The sequence below is a fragment of the Anomaloglossus baeobatrachus genome, chromosome 5 (assembly GCF_048569485.1).
Source record: "Anomaloglossus baeobatrachus isolate aAnoBae1 chromosome 5, aAnoBae1.hap1, whole genome shotgun sequence".
NCBI lineage: Eukaryota > Metazoa > Chordata > Amphibia > Anura > Aromobatidae > Anomaloglossus > Anomaloglossus baeobatrachus.
This window is the reverse complement of record NC_134357.1, coordinates 587,127,217-587,146,906: the sequence shown is the minus strand read 5'-3', so window position 1 is coordinate 587,146,906 and position 19,690 is coordinate 587,127,217. Positions and strand designations below refer to the sequence as shown.

Sequence of the window (19,690 nt, the reverse complement as noted above, 5' to 3'; positions counted from 1 at the left end):
CGTAAGGGACCGGGACAGGGTAGTGGCCCGCCGGAACGGAACCGGGGAGCCAACTGGATACCGGAGCACCAGGCAGGGTACTCAGACCCCGAACTAGGCTAAAAGCCACCACCATAGTCAAATCAACTGATTGCGGTCTGGACCTCAGGGGTTCATTCCCACCTAAGTCCCGATTGAAGGCAACAGCCCAACCCGTCCGGATAGGTGCCACCGCCAGAGATCCAAGGTGCCAGCGTCTGCGGGCAAACGGGCTCCTACGACACTTATACGCCGGGGAGCGGACTACCAGTGCCTAGGCACAGGAGTCAAGATTCACATACAGGTGCAGGAGAAAGGCGGACATTACCAACCTAACTGGAAAAGCTGCAGCCGGCTGCGGGCCCCGTTCATCACTCTGTTTGGTTTACCAGTGACTCCAGTGTCAGAGTGAGTACACCAGTTCCCTCAGGCACCGCACCACGCTGCACCGCAACACTGCGCCCTGCACCCTGGCCCTCACCAACCGGGCCCCGGGACCAACATCCCCTACCCACGGAGGGGTCAACACCTAGCTGCGCCACTACAGCGCTCCCGGGAGTCCCCGTACCTTCACCGCAGCGGTGGTGTCCACAATCAACACAACCCGTGGGTGGCGTCCGTGAGAGGCTCGAGCCACCACTCGTAGAACGCGAGCACGGATCCGAGCGGCTCGGCGGCCGCAGCCGAGGCCACGGGGCGGTACACTTACTATCAGATATAGTTTTTCTACCTGCTTCCCGCTGTTCTGCATGGTGATTCCTGTGTTTTGACCTCTGCCTGTTCTCTGACTACCCTCCTGCCTGCAGTTTTTGTACCTCACTACCCGATCCGGATTTGACCTCTGCCTGGTTTCCTGATTACGTCCTTGCCTGCCTGATTTTGTCCCTGTTCTGTATTTCCCGGTTTGTCCCTGCCCGATTACTACTCTCATCGGACTGCAGCCTACCACAGGTAGTGATCTCCGGGGCCCTGTGTAATTCCAAATCCCTGTATAGGGGTTAAAGGGTTTTGGGGTTATCAGAGTCCCGATTTGTGAGCAGCTTTGCTCTAGCCTGTCCATTACAGCAGGATTTTCATATAGAAAGTAAAGCCAATGCTATACTGGTGCTAGGATGCTGAATGTAAGCATCTCTTTTGTTCAGAGATTGGATGTTTTATTTCAGAAATATGTGCAAGAAAAGTTCCAGCGATTCACTGCTATTTGATTGACAGGTGCAACAGGAAGAGAATATGTGGGTCGGGTTTTGCTATTTATTCCCGCCCTTGTCTGCCTCCCTGGCATTGGTAGATGCTCATCATGGCTGTTTGCAGTTACAGCGGGCAGTCATGTTCCATGAGTGCACGCTGTGAGCCAGATGTAGCAAAGCCAGGATCGTCGTGGTACGTCATGCGGATTACGTCAGACCTGCAGGGGTATTTTGGGGGTTAATAAAGGGGGACAGGGTTTTTTGTATTTTATTTCATATAGTGTATTTTTGCTGTGTTTGTGTTATTTCTTTTACAGATTAGTAATTGAAGGGGGGGGGGGGGAGACCGCATCGATGCCTGCCATTATTAATCTAGGGCTTAGTAGCAGCTGTGGGCTGTGATTAACCCCTCATTACCCCGATTGTCACTGCACCAGGGAAATCAGGAAGAGTCGGGTAAAGAGCTGGGACTGTCACATCTACTGGATGCAACAATCCCGGGCAGCTGCAGGCTGATATTTTTAAGCTGGGGGGGGCAATAAGCATTGGTCCTTCCCAACCTGAGAATACCAGTCCCCAGTTGTCAGGCTTTACTGGGGGTACAGCACATCGATTTTTTGAAATTATTTAAAATAAAAAAAAAAGCCGAATGCGGTTCCACCTATTTTGACACAGCCAAGATAAGTGTATGGCTGGGGCTACAGCCTGTAGCCGCAGGCTTTATCTGTGCTGGGTATAATAATATGGGGGGACCTAAATATTTTATTTATTTTTACTGTACGATATAGACCTGCACACCGGATCTGTGGGAGGGAGGGGGCGCATCTGATTGCAACCAATCACAGACGCCAGTGGGCAGGGAAAGCAGTGCATATGCAATGAAGTGAATGTGCGTACTTGGAAGTTATGGCTGCGCCGGATTATCGGTATGAATGAAGCGCCGCTTGCTTCATTTATTTTATTTTTTTTGTATTACCCGAGTGCCAGATTCAGATCATTAGCCGGAATTCCCAGAGAATTCTGGGCCCCGGTCCGGCACCCGGGTACATTAAAAACTGCACAGATATAGACTTTTACAGTACAGGTCCGCCCATCACTACTCTTTATATACATTTATGACTTTTTACAAGATGTATTACTTCAAGGAAATGACACAAAATATATAGCGGTTTATTACAAGATCTTCAAAAATAATTATTGTACCAAAATATAGAATATATAAGTAGCTACAAAGAAATAGTCCATTTGTCCATGGTTAGTTCATTAGATGGGTGAGCACAAACCTCAACCAATCTTTCCTTGGGTCCTGTGTGGAGGCCTGTCTCAGCTCCTGAGTGAAGAACCCTCTGAGTCAAGTGACCTCCCTCTCCCCAACCCCAAGAAGTGTCATGTTGTGATATATACAGTATGTTTCACATAGCATCTGTTGTGCCTATATGTAGAATTTTGGGCCTACAACATGATGTAACCATTCACCCAAGTTAAGCATACAGAAATACATATGCAATGTCAGCAGATATACACTGACGAGCAAAAGGGTAACAATGTTTTGCACTTTTGACTTTCAGGACCCATATCTCACCATCCACTACAGTTTTGAGCAGCATGAAACATCCTTCATTTTATACACAATCATCTTGACTATCTCATACATAAATGTGATTTGTAGCTATTTAGCATTAGTGATGCAGATTCTTGTCAGGTCACTGCATTGTTACCGTTTTGCTCCTGGTTCCTGTATACTGCAAATTACAACCTGTTCTCACATTCCCTAATAGCTCAGTGTGTTATTAGGCTGATTCCAAAGTGAAAGGTCACTGGGTTGAATCGAGGAGCCGCCGTGAAGAAGATTTCCCAAGAAAAGAGAAACAAACTCATCGAGCTCATCGATAGCGGTCTTTCTGACAAGAAAATTGCCAAACTGCATTATGTGAGGCCATGATATTTGGAAGAATATGAAAAGAAGTACATCAATACATTCACAAGCCAAGAGGTGACGTCCAGGCAAAATATCGGAGTCAACAAGTCGTCTCATCACAAGGTCTATCCGTTCTGGAGACACCCGGCCGTGGAGTTGGCTCGTATGCTTCATAATAGTGAGATCACAGACATCCATGAAAGCACCGAGTGACACAAGTTACGCAAGTCTGGAATGGTGGCTCGAAAAAAGGTGATGAAGCCTCAACTACAATATCATAAGAAGCGTTGGCTCGAGTTTGCAAAAAAAGTTTGAAAAGTGGAAAGAAGAAGATTGGAAACAGGTGATTTGGAGCGATGAAACAAAAGTCAATAGCCGGCTCTGATGGGGGCAAATGGGTCTGGAAGAAACAAGGGGAAAAGGGGCGAACGGATCAAGAAAATGAAGGAAATGTCAAGTTTAGTGGAGGAATCCTGATGATATGGAGGTGTATTACAACCAAAGGTGTTGGTTACTTGACCAGGATAGATGGTGGTCTCAATGCTGTTATATGTGAGGATCCTACAAGGTGAGCTAATTCAACACTCAAATACTAAGGGTATGAAAAGGTCAAGAATAGCATTTCAGCAGAAAAATGAGGAGAAACATACAGAGACTAGTGAAGAAATAGTTCAATGACAATGAAGTAAAGGTGCTGGATTGCTACAGTCCCCAGAGCTCAACCCATTTGAACACTTGTGGATAGAGTTGAAGAAAAAGCTGTATACATAGCCAAGTGAGCCGACCAGTATACACCAACACTGGGAACGTGGAGAAGAGACCTGACCAGTATACACCAACACTGGGAACGTGGAGAAGAGACCTGACCAGTATACACCAACACTGGGAACGTGGAGAAGAGACCTGACCAGTATACACCAACACTGGGAATGTGGAGAAGAGAACTGGGATCAGATTTCGATCAAGACATGTTAGAATCTGATCAAGAGCCCAGAAGGATTCAGACAGTATTGAAAGTCAAAAGGTGGATTAACAAAATTATACAAATTTACATTTTGATTTATAGTAGCAAAACTGTAACATGACAAGAATCTACATACCTAATCATATGCTAAATAGATGCAAGTCAAATTTATGTATGAGAAGCCAAGATGATTTTCTATAATAAAGGTCATCTCACGCTCATAGCTGAAGTGGATGGTGAGATATGGAGCCTGAAAAGTCCCAAGTGCAAAACATTGTTACCCTTTTGCTCCTCAGTGTATATATAGTATACATAGTACAGGGTAGAAAGTAAAATTAAGTAAATCATAATTCATAATTAATCTGTAGCTAAAATATTTCCCAAATTCTGAATTTGCAAACAGTTACTAATCTATATGATTTTTTTGATGATTAATAAGATTGAATTTCCTAGTATAACATTTCCCACATTCGGAGCATGAAAATGGTTTCTCTCCTGTGTGAGTTTGTTTGTGTGCGACAAGACTTGATTTTCGGTTAAAACATTTTCCACATTCTGAACATGAAAATGGCATCATCTCTGAATGACAACATCTCTGATGTATAACTAGATTCGATTTCAAACTATAACATTTCCCACATTCTGAACATGAATACGGCTTTGCTCCTGTGTGAATTATCAGATGTCTAATAAGACCTGGTTTCTGAGTAAAACATTTTCCACATTCTGAACATGAATACGGCTTCTCCCCTGTGTGAATTCTATGATGCCTGAAAAGATCTGATTTATCTTTAAAACATTTTGCACATTCTGAACAGGAAAATGGCTTCTCCCCTGTGTGACTTTTCTTATGCTTAGTAAGGCTTGAGTTCTGGTTATAACATTTTCCACATTCTGGACATGAAAATGGCTTCTTAACATTCTGTGATGAATCAGATGATACGACCTTTTTGAAAAGATCAGTATTGGAGGATAGAGGTGTGATGTGAAGTGCTGAGGGTGTATCTGGCACAATGGCAGCCTTTTCATATGTATCTTGTGTGATACCATGATCTTCTGCTTTATAATCTAAAGAGATGCGATGTCCTTCTGAGCTTCTGATACAATTATCTATCAAGAATAAAAACAAATTACTTTTATATATCTAAAAATGTCTTATACAAATTACAAGGTATTCAACAGAATTTCATTGAGACGTACACTAACTCAGAATAGGAAGACGTTTTCAAACAAGTTTTGTTTAATAGAAAGTGCCCTGTAAATTAATTATTCAATGTACCATATATACTCGAATATAAGCCAACCTGAGTAGAAGCTGAGGCTCTTAATATTACCACAAAAAACCTGGGAAAACTTATTGACTCGAGTATAAGCCCAGGGTGGGAAATGCAGCATCTACAGGTAAGTATCATAGTATCATAGTTTTTAAGGTTGAAGGGAGACTCTAAGGCTATGTGCCCACGCTGCGGATTTACCGCGGATTTTGCCGCGGATTTACCGCGGATTTTCCGAAAATCTGCAGCAGCGGCACTTCCAAGCCATTTCAATGGCATTTTAGAAATGCTGTGTCCATGCTGCGGATTTTTCCGCGGCGGATTTGCCGCGGATTTTGATGCGGAAAAATCTGCAGCATGTCAATTATTTGTTGCGGATTTTGGGTATAGAATGGGAAAAAAAAAGAAATCCGCATCAAAATCCGCGGCAAATCCGCGGGTGCGGATTTGCCGCGAAAGTCGCGGATTTTCATGCAGAAAAATCCGCAGGTACATTCTACCGTGGACACATAGGCTAACATGTTGATCCAGAGGAAGGCAAAAAAAACAAACAATGTGGCAAACCAGCTCCAATGGGGAAAAAAATTCCTTCCTGACTCCACAGACGGCAATCAGACTAGTGCCCTGGATCAACACCCTGTCATAAAATCTAATATACATAACTGGTAATATTAAATTTTTCAAGAAAGGCGTCCAGGCTCTGCTTAAATGTTAGTAGTGAATCACTCATTACAACATCATGCGGCAGAGAGTTCCATAGTCTCACTGCTCGTACAGTAAAGAATCCTCGTCTGTGATTATGATTAAACCTTCTTTCCTCAAGATGTAGCGGATGCCCCCGTGTTCCAGTCGCAGGCCTAGGTGTAAAAAGATCTTTGGAAAGGTCTCTGTACTGTCCCCTCATATATTTATACATTGTGATTAGATCCCCCCTAAGCCTTCGTTTTTCCAAACTAAATAACCCCAAGTTTAATAACCTGTCTTGGTATTGCAGCCCCCCCCATTCCTCTAATAATCTTGGTGGCTCTTCTCTGCACCCTCTCCAGTTCAGCTATGTCCTTCTTATATATCGGTGACCAGAATTGTACACAGTATATAAGAGCGGTCGCACTAGTGACTTGTACAGAGGTAGAACTATATTTTTTTTCATGAACTCTTATAACTCTTTTAATACATCCCATTATTTTATTAGCCCTGGCAGCAGTTGCCTGACACTGTCCACTAAAGTGAAGTTTACCATCCACCCATACACCCAAGTCTTTTTCGGTGTCTGTTTTACTCAGTGTTCTACTGTGACGGGGTGTACATCAGAGCAAAGAGAGACAACAGGCCGAGGATGATCCAACAGGTTTACTAACAGGAATACAGGAACAGCACACGACAAGTCCAAACAAAACAGATGCGGGGGCACCTCCCGATAATCCAAAGTGCCAGATCACGACGAATAGTCCTCTTCAGAGTCCCAGAAATCCCACACAATCCACTGGATGGCGAGATCTGTCCGCAGAATCAGATCTCGCTCCCTTCCTCTTCAAAACTCAGCTCCCAACTGCATTTAGAAACAGGAGTGAATTGTCTGAGCTCGTGGGCCCGCCCCTCAAGGGAAGGGGTCTATGCAATGGTTGGGCCCACTAGAAGATTCTAGAAGGTTGGCTCCGAGATGTCTACAGGTTTGTGTAGTTGGCGTTGTCCACACAGCCAGGGGAACTTCTCATTGTTTCGTAAGCAGTGGATAAGAGATAATTGCATTATGGGCCCAGAGACACAGGAGATAGGGGGAAGGTATGGTTACTTACATCCCAAGACATAGTATTACAGCAAATACAGTGAGAAGGTAAAATACATCATGACAATTCCTTCCCCTCCCAACTTGTGTACGTACTAGGGACCTCTACAGGTCGCTGGTTAAGTACACGCAGGCATGGCTGACAGGACTCAAGGCTCCTCTTGCCTGGACAGTCCATCTGCATTTTGGTGTTGGCTGCCCCTTCTATATTGTATGGTAAAGTTATAGGGCTGCAGAGCCAGGCTCCATCGCAGTAATCGTCCATTGTCCCCAGAGACTCTGTTCAGCCAGGTGAGGGGATTGTGATCAGTAACCACAGTTAATTCCCGTCCATACAGATACGGCCGTAGTTTCTTAAGGGCCCACACTACAGCCAGACATTCTTTTTCAACAGTTGCATAGGCCACTTCTCGGTCCAGCAGTTTCCTGCTGAGGTAGGCAATGGGGTGTTCGTCCCCAGCTGCATTCACCTGGCTGAGGACAGCTCCCAGTCCATAAGCAGAGGCGTCCGTTTGCACAATAAATCTCCGCTTGTATTCTGGAGCAGCCAGGACAGGATCGCAGACCAGAGCGTCCTTCAGCCGGTTAAAAGCCTCATCACAGGCTGGGGTCCAGATCACCAGCCGGGGCATTGTTTTCTTGGTCAGGTCGGTAAGAGGCTTGGTCACAGTACTGAAATGAGAAACAAATTTTCGGTAATAACTGGCAGTGGCCAGAAAAGCCATAACTTGTTTCTTAGTTTGGGGTACAGGCCAGTCTCTAATAGCCTGGATTTTGGCAGGCTCAGGACGGAGCTTCCCTCCTCCCACTCTATGCCCTAGGTACTGGACTTCACCCATCCCCAATTGGCATTTATCAGGTCGAATAGTTAGGCCGGCTGCAAGAATCAGGTTCAAAATAATGGCTACTTGATTCAGATGTTCCTCCCATGTGTGGCTGAAAACGGCGATATCATCCAAGTAGGCACAAGCAAAGTCACCACACCTCCGGAGGATCTGATCCACCATTCTCTGGAAGGTGGCCGGGGCATTTTTCATTCCAAAAGGCATGCTTAGAAATTCATACAGACCAAAGGGGGTTATAAAAGCGGACCGTTCTCTCCCTTCATCCGTTAGAGGAATCTGCCAGTATCCCTTACTGAGATCCAGGGTAGTGACATATCGGGACCCAGCCAGTCGGTCTAGAAGTTCGTCAATACGAGGCATTGGGTAAGGATCGCTGACGGTATGGTCGTTTAGTCGCCGATAGTCCACACAAAATCGAGTACTCCCATCCTTCTTGGGTACTAACACCACAGGGGAGGCCCTAGGGCTATGGGAGGCCTGGATTACCCCAAGCTGTAACATCTCCTCCAGTTCGTGCTGCATGGTGTTTCGAACTGATTCAGGTACCCGGTAAGGAGCCAGTTGTATGGGACGGATGCCCTGAGTGTCCACATGATGTTGGGTGACGGTGGTTCGACCTGGTTGGGATGAGAAAGCAGCCCGTCTCTGTTGAAGCACTTCCAGCATCTGGATTTTCTGTAAGGAGTCCAGGTGATCTCCCAGGGGAACCTGTTCCATAGTGGATGGGGCTCTTGCTGCTTCCACGAGATCAGGTAGAGAGTCCTCATCCTCTTGACCATCTTCTGAAGCCAACAGACAGCTTGCTATCATTGGAATGTTCCGGTCATGGTACTCCTTAATCATATTCACATGGACAGTCTTTTGCCTTAGCCCCTAATCATCTAAAGCAAGAAGGTAATTGGTATCATTCAGTTTTCTGAGAACCCGGAAGGGACCCTCCCATGTGGTTTGCAGTTTATTCTGCCGATGGGGAACAATTATTAAGACTTGTTGTCCTTCTACAAACTCCCGATAGCGTGCTTTACGGTCATACCATATCTTCTGTCTGGTTTGAGCCATGCGCAAATGACTCTGGGCAAAACTAGCAAGTTGGGCCAGGGTTTCTCGCAGCTTTAGGACATAAGGGACAACAGGGGTTCCTGTATCTTCAACTTGCCCCTCCCAGTATTCCTTGAGCAGGGTTAAGGGTCCTCGGACCTTTCTTCCATAGAGTAGATCAAAGGGGGAGAACCCAGTGGACTCCTGGGGAACTTCCCGATAGGCAAACAAGAGATGGGGTAGGTACTTCTCCCAGTCTGAATCTCGGTCCGTGAAGGCCCTCAGCATATTCTTCAGAGTGCCGTTGAATCGTTCACAAAGTCCATTTGTTTGGGGATGATACGGGGTCGTTCGGATCGCTCGTACTCCACAGGTGCGCCACAGACACTGGACCAACTCTGACATAAACTGGGAGCCTTGGTCCGACAAAATCTCACTGGGGAATCCTACTCTGGTAAAAATAATAACTAAGGCCTCGGCCACCTTGGCTGCAGAGATACTTGACAAGGCCACGGCTTCTGGATATCGGGTGGCATAGTCCACAACAGTGAGAAATGTACTGCTTTCCAAATTTACTTGGTTTAGCCAGAGGTCCAATGATATCAACAGCTACTCTTTGAAAGGGTTCTTCTATTATAGGGAGCGGTTGCAGGGGTGCCTTTGGGTGATCTCCGGGTCGCCCTCTACGCTGACATATGTCACAAGTTCGGCAGAAATGCGCCACTGCTTGGGAAATCCCCGGCCAATAAAAAGTTTGAGTCAATCGTCTCTCGGTGCGGGTTTTGCCTTGATGGCCAGCCGTAGGAATGTCATGAGCCAGGTGTAATAGGGGAATTCTGTACTTCTGAGGAACAATCAGCTGTTTGATATAAGTCCAGGGCTTATCTAGGGAGTCGGCATTGGCAACCTGATACAGAAGTCCATTTTCTCTGATAATTCTTTCTCCGTTCTCCCCTAGCTGACCTATTTCAGCTCGGGCTCTAAAACTAGCAAGGGTGGGGTCAGTCTCTACTTCTTGTCTAAACTGAACTTTATCACAAGTAACATTCATATTATCCCCACAAGAAGAATCACTTACCGGCTGTAATGGCAGTTCTGGTGGCCTCATTTCCATGGATGGGTTGTACACGTCCACATGGGCTGCTCTCTTGGCTTGACTTCTGGTTACCGCACCGACAAAGTGGCAATGAAGATTCCCCACATCATTTCCTAGAAGAACGTCTGCAGGGAGGCCACTCATCACACCGACCACACATTGTTTTGCCCCAAAGCCATAATCCAGGGTCACACTCGCTCTTGGAATATATCTCTGGGTACCTCCTGCCAGTTCAATGGCAATTCCTGGTCCCTTTTGAATTGCTTGTGGTTGAATTACTCGGGGATCGGCAATGGTGAGGAAAGCCCCAGTGTCACGGAAGCCAACAACTTTTTGGCCATCCAGCACGACCTCCTGTAGATGTTTGTCCTGAAGATCAGAAGAACAGGTGGCTGGAGCTCGCACCCCATAGACTCCGGGTAGGGGAGCCAGGATATCTGAGTCACTTGGCAAGTCATCAGGCACAGAATCCAGCTCTTCTCCTGGTGAAGGTGTCTGTAGATAATGAACAGGCAAAGGCGGTCTGTAGCTGTTCTGTCTCCGAACACCTGGACATTGGAATTGCATGTGCCCAGGCTGCCCACACCCATAACATCTGCGCTCTGGGATTCTTCCTCCACGTCGTATTCCCAAAGGTGGAGCATGAGTAATGCGAGGCACAGTCACACGAAGGTCCCCATGAGTTGACGGTCTAGGGTGATGGTGAACATTGGGGCCAGAAGGACCAGGGGCCGCCAGCGTTGGGGGGTTGGTGGTTTTTTTCTCACTGGGTAGTAGTTTTTTCCACTGAGGCTTGATGGTGAGAGCCTCATCAGCTAGAGCTGCAGCTTCCTCCACAGTGGCTGGTCTCCTTTCACGCACCCATTCACGGATCTCAGCGGGGCACTTGAAGTAAAACTGCTCTTTTAGGAGGACCTGGAGGACGGTCTCCAAGGTTAAGGCCTCCTCTGCCTCCAGCCAACGATGCCACAGATGTTTGAGTTTGTGGGCATACATCTTGAAGGACACTTCCTCATCACATGCTAAAGTACGGAACTGAGTCCTGTAAGTGTCTGGCGTTACAGCATAATGTTCTAGAATAGTCTGTTTAATATCCGCATACTCACAGTTCCACCGAGGGTCCATAGCTCTATAGGCTGCAGCAGCTCCACCCTCTAAGAGCCCAACCAGATGCCGGACGCGTTCCCTTTCTGGGTCTTCCATTAATCGACACTGATGCTCAAAGTCCTGGAAGAAGCCCTCAATGTCACCAGCAGCCTCATTAAACTGCTTGAAGTCTTTGCGGGACACCCTGGGAAGTTGCCTCATGATGGGTGCTGGGGTTACAGTCTGTCTGGAACCTCTCGCGGCTTCCACAGCGAGCTGCTTATCCAGCAGTGCCATCTCCTCCATCCTGCGCTCCTTCTCTTTAGCTCCACGCATGACCTCCATCTTATATTCTATGGTGGTCTCCTCTCCCAGCAAGGCCATCTCCTCCTCGTATCACACAACCCATTGACTTTTTTGGGTATTTACCTCCGGCTCCCGTCTTTGCTCCCCTTGCTGTGGAAATTATTCCTCGGTGCCATCTTGCAGGCAAGCGTTTTCCAATGCCTCAATTAGTTGCTCCTTAGAGAGAGTCCTTTGTAGCCGACACAGAATTCACGGGCCTTTGTTTGTAGGCTCACCACAGTCCAGTTCCTGTATCTTGAGGTTCTGGTTTCAGACGTTGATTGGCCGTTGTCCTCCATTTCTTCTGCTCTGATCCCGCCGCTGCCACCAGTTTGTGACGGGGTGTACATCAGAGCAAAGAGAGACAACAGGCCGAGGATGATCCAACAGGTTTACTAACAGGAATACAGGAACAGCACATGACAAGTCCAAACAAAACAGATTCGGGGGCACCTCCCGATAATCCAAAGTGCCAGATCACAACGAATAGTCCTCTTCAGAGCCCCAGAAATCCCACACAATCCACTGGACGGCGAGATCTGTCCGCAGAATCAGATCTCGGTCCCTTCCTCTTCAAAACTCAGCTCCCAACTGCATTTAGAAACAGGAGTGAATTGTCTGAGCTCGTGGGCCCGCCCCTCAAGGGTAGGGGGTCTATGCAATGGTTGGGCCCACTAGAAGATTCTAGAAGGTTGGCTCCGAGATGTCTACAGGTTTGTGTAGTTGGCGTTATCCACTGCTTACGAAACAATGAGAAGTTCCCCTGGCTGTGTGGACAAGAGATAATTGCATTATGGGCCCAGAGACACAGGAGATGGGGGGAAGGTATGGTTACTTACATCCCAAGACATAGTATTACAGCAAATACAGTGAGAAGGTAAAATACATCATGACATCTACAATTAAGTACATAATTATACATTATTTCCTGTACCCAAGTGCATGACCTTACATTTATCTACATTAAACTTCAATTGCCACTTCTCAGCCCAATCCTCCAATTTACATAAATCTCCCTGTAATATAAAATTATCCTCCTCTGTATTGATTACCCTGCAGAGTTTAGTATCATCTGCAAATATTGAAATTCTACTCCGCATGCCCCCAACAAGGTCATTAATAAATATGTTGAAAAGAAGCGGGCCCAATACTGACCCCTGTGGTACCCCACTATGAATGGAGACCCAGTCGGAGTACGTACCATTAATAACCACCCTTTGTTTCCTATCACTAAGCCAGTTTTTAACCCAGTTACACATATTTTCCCCTATCCCCATTATTCTCATTTTATGTACAAACCTTTTGTGTGGCACCGTATCAAAAGCTTTTGAAAAGTCCATATACACAACATCCACTGCATTTCCCTGGTCCAGGCTTGAACTTACCTCTTCATAGAAGCTGATCAAATTAGTTTGACAGGATCGATCCCTCATAAACCCATGTTGATACTCTGTCATAAGGTTATTTTTCTTGTTATACTCCAGTATAGCATCTCTCAAGAAACCCTCAAGGATTTTACCAACCGTTGAGGTTAAACTTACCGGCCTTACCGGTAAATTAAAAGAAAATAAAAATAGATACTAATAAAATGTAATGCCCCCATCCTTGCATACCCCTTGTAGCAATGTGCCCCATTCTTACATGCCCCTTGCAGCAATGTGCCCCATCCTTGCATGCCCCTTGTAGCAATGTGCCCCATTCTTACATGCCCCTTGTAGCAATGTGCCCCATCCTTGCATGCCCCTTGTAGCAATGTGCCCCATCCTTGCATGTCCCTTGCAGCAATGTGCCCCATCCTTGCATGCCCCTTGTAGCAATGTGCCCCATTCTTACATGCCCCTTGTAGCAATGTGCCCCATCCTTGCATGCCCCTTGTCGCAATGTGCCCCATCCTTGCATGCCCCTTGTAGCAATGTGCCCCATCCTTGAATGCCCCTTGTAGCAATGTGCCCCATCCTTGCATGCCCCTTGTAGCAATGTGCCCCATCCTTGCAGCAATGTGCCCCATCCTTGCATGCCCCTTGTAGCAATGTGCCCCATTCTTACATGCCCCTTGTAGCAATGTGCCCCATCCTTGCATGCCCCTTGTAGCAATGTGCCCCATCCTTGCATGCCCCTTGCAGCAATGTGCCCCATCCTTGCATGCCCCTTGTAGCAATGTGCCCCATTCTTACATGCCCCTTGTAGCAATGTGCCCCATCCTTGCATGCCCCTTGCAGCAATGTGCCCCATCCTTTCATGCCCCTTGCAGCAATGTGCCCCATCCTTGCATGCCCCTTGTAGCAATGTGCCCCATTCTTACATGCCCCCTGTAGCAATGTGCCCCATTCTTACATGCCCCTTGTAGCAATGTGCCCCATCCTTGCATGCCCCTTGTAGCAATGTGCCCCATCTTTGCATGACCCTTGTAGCAATGTGCCCCATCCTTGCATGCCCCTTGTAGCAATGTGCCCCATCCTTGCATGCCCCTTGTAGCAATGTGCCCCATCCTCGTTTATCCCTTGTAGCAATGTCTGCTTGCCACTTGTAGCAATGTCCGCTTGCCCCTTGTAGCAAAGTCCCCTGTTGTAATAAGCCCTCTAGTAATGTGCCCCATCCTTTAGTAATGTTATCATTTAGGTCCCCTTCTTGTCCCCTACGCGTATTATGCCGTTCACATACACAAAAAAAAAAAAAAATATATATATTCTCACCTGTCCTCTGTTCCTGCGCTTCCTCTTAGACCGGGGTCACATTTGCGGGTGACTCTCACAATCACCCGGCACGGCGCACACTCTGACAGGCACGGGTCAGCTGTATGTGTTTCTATGCAGCTGAGACACTCGTGTCTGGAGAGCGTCAGGCCGTAGCATGTGATGCGATGCGAGACTCCGGCCTCACTTGTTCTTGTTGACCGCTGCCACACAGACCACCTCCGTGATCGCTGTGGGTGCACGGAGCCGTCGCTGGCGTCTGACGTCATCGCTTTGCTGCAGTTGAATGCTCTGCAGTCGCAAAATAGTCAACTGCAGTAAAGCGATGACGGCAGAGTAGATGCTAGAATGTATGGGCTCCTAGCTGGTATGATGCGGCAGCCTTTTGCATCGATCACGGAGGGGGTCTGTGTGCCGCGGTCAGGAAGAAGCCTGTTGGAATCAGCGCAGGAATGGAGGACAGGTGAGAATTTTGTGGTGCTTTTTTTTTTTTACTCTCCCTCGAGTATAAGCCGAGGGGGGCGATTTCAGCATAAAAAAGTTGGCTGAAAAACTCGGCTTATACTCGAGTATATACAGTAATTTAAAGAAAATAAATGCCTAAAGTGCTGGCCGCTGGGGGTCGTACTGCTATAAGTCCACCACAGGTAGGTAAAAGAGACATCAAGATGGACTATATGAAATAGGGTCATGTGTGGCAAGACTTTGTGGTCACCTGGCAGCTCTAAAAAGGACTACATATACACAAATTTGTGATGACTACTCTGACTATGAGGTCCCAGGGGAGCCCTGACTTTCAGCCTGTAACCTATGGACAAAGATGTGGACTCAAACAGGAACCCTAGGCTAGCAGAAAAAGGTCAGGTCACCAAGTTGATACCAGGAGTGCAGAAAGGATTTAAAAAAAGAAGCTCAGAAAACAGTCCAAGAGCAAAGCAGGAACAGCAATAAAAGCTTCTGGAGCAGAGCATAGAGGTGAGGACCAGATTAAGAGAGTAAAGGCTGCTTTACACGCAGCAACATCGCTAGCAATGTCGCTGCCGATCGCACCCGCCCCCGTCGTTTGTGCGTCATGCGCAAATCGCTGCCCGTGGCGCACAATATTACACGTCACACATACTTACCTTCCTCACGATGTGGCTGTGAGCGGCGAACAAACTCTTTTTTAAAGGGGCGGTTCGTGCGACGTGTCAACGTTCAACGATTTGTTGAGTATTTTTGATAGTTAGCGGTCGCTCGTAGGCGTTACACGCAACGACGTCACTAACAATGCCGGATGTGCGTCACGAATTCCGTGACCCCAACGACATCTCGTTAGCAATATTGTTGCGTGTAAAGCCCACTTAAGAGTCAGAGGATCAGGAGCATAAATATAGCTACTGGCATAGAAGTTACAGTGTACCTCAAACTATCGGAAGCACAATCGCTTCTCTAGCCTGGGTCAATATTTCCATCAGTGATCCAGTAATAGCAGCACAATGGATGGTAGGAAGTGTGGGAAAGGAAATACTGCAATTATAGCACTTGCAGGTTTACAGTTTCCACAATGTGGAAGAGTGAGTTAAGTCTTCTCTAGAATTGATAAGTGTTACAAGTTCCTTATCTGGTGAGCTGGGAATTAAGGGATTTATGTATTAAGCATTGTTTGCAGCTGATTCCTTTGAATGTATAGCTATAAAAAGATCTAATTATAGGAAAACAGACACTCTCGCCATTGATTCCGGAAGGTGCTTTTGAGCTGTCTCCTCATATAGGAGTATAAAGTCGCCAACGAGAACAGATGTCTTCAACCTCCTTGATTGATAAATAAAAAATTCTCCTGTCAGTACTACACACAACTAAGATACTACAATATATCTGTATGTTCCTTATTACTTAAATATACTTTGGAATGCCTTAATTTGTCTAAATACTTTATGAATCTGAGCTTCGTTCACATATGTCCATATTCCAGTTTTACTTTTACATAAATATTTAGTTTTATCATCTATACATGGTGTGCTGTTCCAACCTGTTTTCTTTAAAATCTTTAATGACATATTTACAGTTATTTAACGTTATTCAATGTATATACGTTCATGCTTGTCCTTTGCTGCCATCTACTCGTCAGACCATTCTGTCCCCCTGGTTCTTTTTTGTCCAGCCTGTGGGAGTGTTTTCAGCCCTACATGTGACCTCACATCCTGACTCCAAGTTACTTTCACTTTTCCGTCAACGCATTGTGAGGAGCACATCTCTGTCCTTTGGGCCTTCGAAAGGAAATGTTTTTGACCAGTAGCAGCTCCAGGACAACCATCACAAGACTACCACCGTTACAGCCACTTGATCACTGTATTGATGCACGTTTTGTTCATGGAGGAGAAAATAAACCACCGTTGCATCATCTCAGCGTGTGTACATTTGAATCCATCCACTCTGGAGCGCTCTGGTCATGTCTGCCCCACCTAGTGAAAACGAAGGTAAGACTCCGCACACCTCTACCCAACTACCTGCCTTCAATCGCCTCGAAGTGGGAACAGAACACATGGAACACATTTCCATCCATATTTAATGTGTATTTTGGCTGAAGCAGTGAGAATACAGTTACAAAAACACAAAGCTGAAAACAATGACCATAAAAATAAGAAGAATCTGTGCATTTAGTGGTCACCACTCACCTGGGCGGTTATCTGTAGGAATCTCCTCTTTACTCCGCTCATCACCCCTCACATATGTCTCTGTAGTATTAATATGGGGCAGCTCTTCCCCCTGAAACAAATATTGTAAAAGTCACAGACAGATGGAGAAGTCCCATCTATGATCAGCTCTAATCCTGCCATCTCCACCGCTCTCATTACACAAGTATAACACATATAATACTGGAGGATAAAACAAGACTGAGCACAAGACCTTCACAGCCGTCTACACATCATAGGAGATTTCATGGCTCCTTCTCTCCATCTACCTGATGATCCTGAGGAACATCGGGGTCTTCTTGTTTACAGTCCTGTGGGAGAAGAGGACGGGGACATCTCTCTGGTGTTGTCCTCTTACTGGATAGAACTGGAGGAGACACATCCTGAGGAACATCGGGATCTTCTTGTTTACAGTCCTGTGGGAGAACAGGACGGGGACATCTCTCTGGTGTTGTCCTCTTACTGGATAGACCTGGAGGAGACACATACAGGGACTGAATTCATTCCTTACATACAGATAATTATAGGCCGTGTGTATTTAGTCCTGTCTATTACCTGGTGATGTGAGGGGCTGGGGATCCTCCCTCATGGCGTCCTTGTACAGATCTTTGTGTCCTTCTAAATACTCCCACTCCTCCATGGAGAAATAGACGGTGACGTCCTGAAACCTTATAGGAACCTGACACATACAATGATACCGTCACCCCCGATCCCTTCATAGCGTTACTGTATAATGTCCCAGCATTCCCAGCAGTGTCACCTCTCCAGTCAGCAGCTCAATCATCTTGTAGGCGAGTTCTAGGATCTTCTGGTCATTGATGTCCTCATGTATCGGGGGGTGAGGTGGAGGCCCCGTGATTGGGCTCAGGGGTCTTCCCCATCCCTCAGACACAGGGGCCTGACAGCGCTCACTAGAGGTCTTCTTCACTCCTGTGTAATCCTGGTTATGGAGAGACACAGTAATAAATCTCACTCCAGACATTTCCAGAGTCCTCACCTCTCCAGTTCTGTCCATCTGTTATTCCCATAGATAAGAATGATGTAATGTGACGTCATCAGAATCTCTCACCTCTCCAGTAAGCCGGAAGAGGATCTCTAGGGTGAGGTGTAATATCCTCTCCGCCATCTTGTCCCTGTCCATATCCTTCCATGATGGGTCAGGAAAGTTACGGAGAGAACATCAATTAATATCCAATATTGAAAGAACCTAAAGGGAAAGAATAATAGTCGGGGTGAAACCACCTCCCCCCCCCCCAATACAATTACGAGAGTCATGATGCCGGTATAAAGTAATATTCTGGTTGAGTACTTGGGAATCTTAAGGTCAGACATTAATCACTTATGTTCTGTGAGTTAGTATTACAAGATATTTAATAATGTAGGGAACTTATGGTGCAAACATTAACAGTTCCCCCAAAAATGGTAGTGATCAATTTATATACATCGCATTACTATACGAAATTTTTCGAACGAAGACTTGTTAGTACTCCCATTTTCATCTCATTCAAAAAGTCACTTTTTCTGTTGCTATAAATTGTGGATGCAGCGACAGTCCAAACTGCCTTCAGTCCTTAGAACAAGAATTTCACAGCCAACTCTAAAGATATCGAAAGGTGGAACCAGTTGGACATTATACTTAAGTTTGCCTCTGCTCTGATTCTGATATGGTAATAAAGCAACTCTCCACCTCGGAATGAAATGTGACTATGCAGACAGGCTCCCCGGAACAGCTCGGAATGGCTCAACTCGTGTACTGAGAATAATGGAAATCAATGAGAAACATCCACACTAATTCGAACCTCCCACTCCCGGATCCAAGACTTCTTCCGAGCTGCACCAACCCTCTGGAACGCTCTACCCCAAGAAGTTAGGACAAATCACAACTTACTCAGCTTCAGACGCACCCTAAAGACGCATCTTTTTAGGGCGGCCTATCACACTCCCTAATCAGATTCGATTCACATAGTCCCTCTACAACCTCTCACAACATAGCTCCACATCAAACTCCATGGCACCCAAAGGCATCTCAAGGCTCGGGCCCACTGGTCCAGGAAACCATTATCCAGCCCCATTTCCGTGAGATGGTTGGATTGTCATTGTAAATAAGCACTTGAACCTTGCCTCTCCCCCCATCTCATTGTAGATTGTAAGCTCTCACGAGCAGGGTTGTATTTTTTTCCCCTCTAAATATTGTATTTCTATAACTGTTACTTGTTTGTATATGATCCTCCTGAATTGTAAAGCGCTACGGAATATGTTGGCGCTATAGAAATAAAGATTATTATTATTATTATTATTAACGCAAGCATTTTTCCAGAAGATCTTCCAGAAGTGGAAGCTGGAGCTTAGTGGTTTCACCGGAAACTGAGGTCCTAGGCGGTTCCCTCAGGGAAGTGGACAGTCCTGAGGAGAGTTAGTCAGATGTAGAAGCAGTAGCCAGGGTGGACATTGCAACGGACAGACCCTGCACCTAAGTTGTCACCTCATCGTACAGCAACTTGGCTCTCTAGGTCCTGATTTGCCAGCGGGGTCCATGGCCTGAACATACTGTAAAGTTGGTGAGTGTGGACGACCCATTGTGCCATGGACCGGTCATGCACCTGGAGGGGTGTAACTAAGTAGTTACCTGATATTAACCAGAGCCTAGGATGGTGAGGATAGGCTTGGCCGCAGGTAGTCACCAGGTACCACTGCAGGGCAGTCCCCGGGTCTAGAGCAGTTGACAAGCGTATTATAGACACAAGTTTGGAATACAGGAGGGCGGA

General features: G+C 46.4%; 1 protein-coding gene across 1 annotated transcript; it reads right to left on the bottom strand.

The window, feature by feature from the left end:
* Positions 1-2,826: 2,826 nt before the first annotated feature.
* LOC142312483 (oocyte zinc finger protein XlCOF8.4-like) lies at positions 2,827-17,627 on the bottom strand. Its single transcript, XM_075351428.1, has 4 exons — positions 17,481-17,627; positions 17,195-17,397; positions 16,908-16,998; positions 2,827-5,197 (listed from the first exon to the last, which is right to left on the bottom strand). The coding sequence occupies exons 1-4, from the start codon at positions 17,611-17,613 to the stop codon at positions 4,494-4,496; spliced, it is 1,131 nt and encodes a 376-aa protein (XP_075207543.1). The 5' UTR covers positions 17,614-17,627; the 3' UTR covers positions 2,827-4,493.
* Between the last annotated feature and the right edge of the window lie 2,063 nt (positions 17,628-19,690).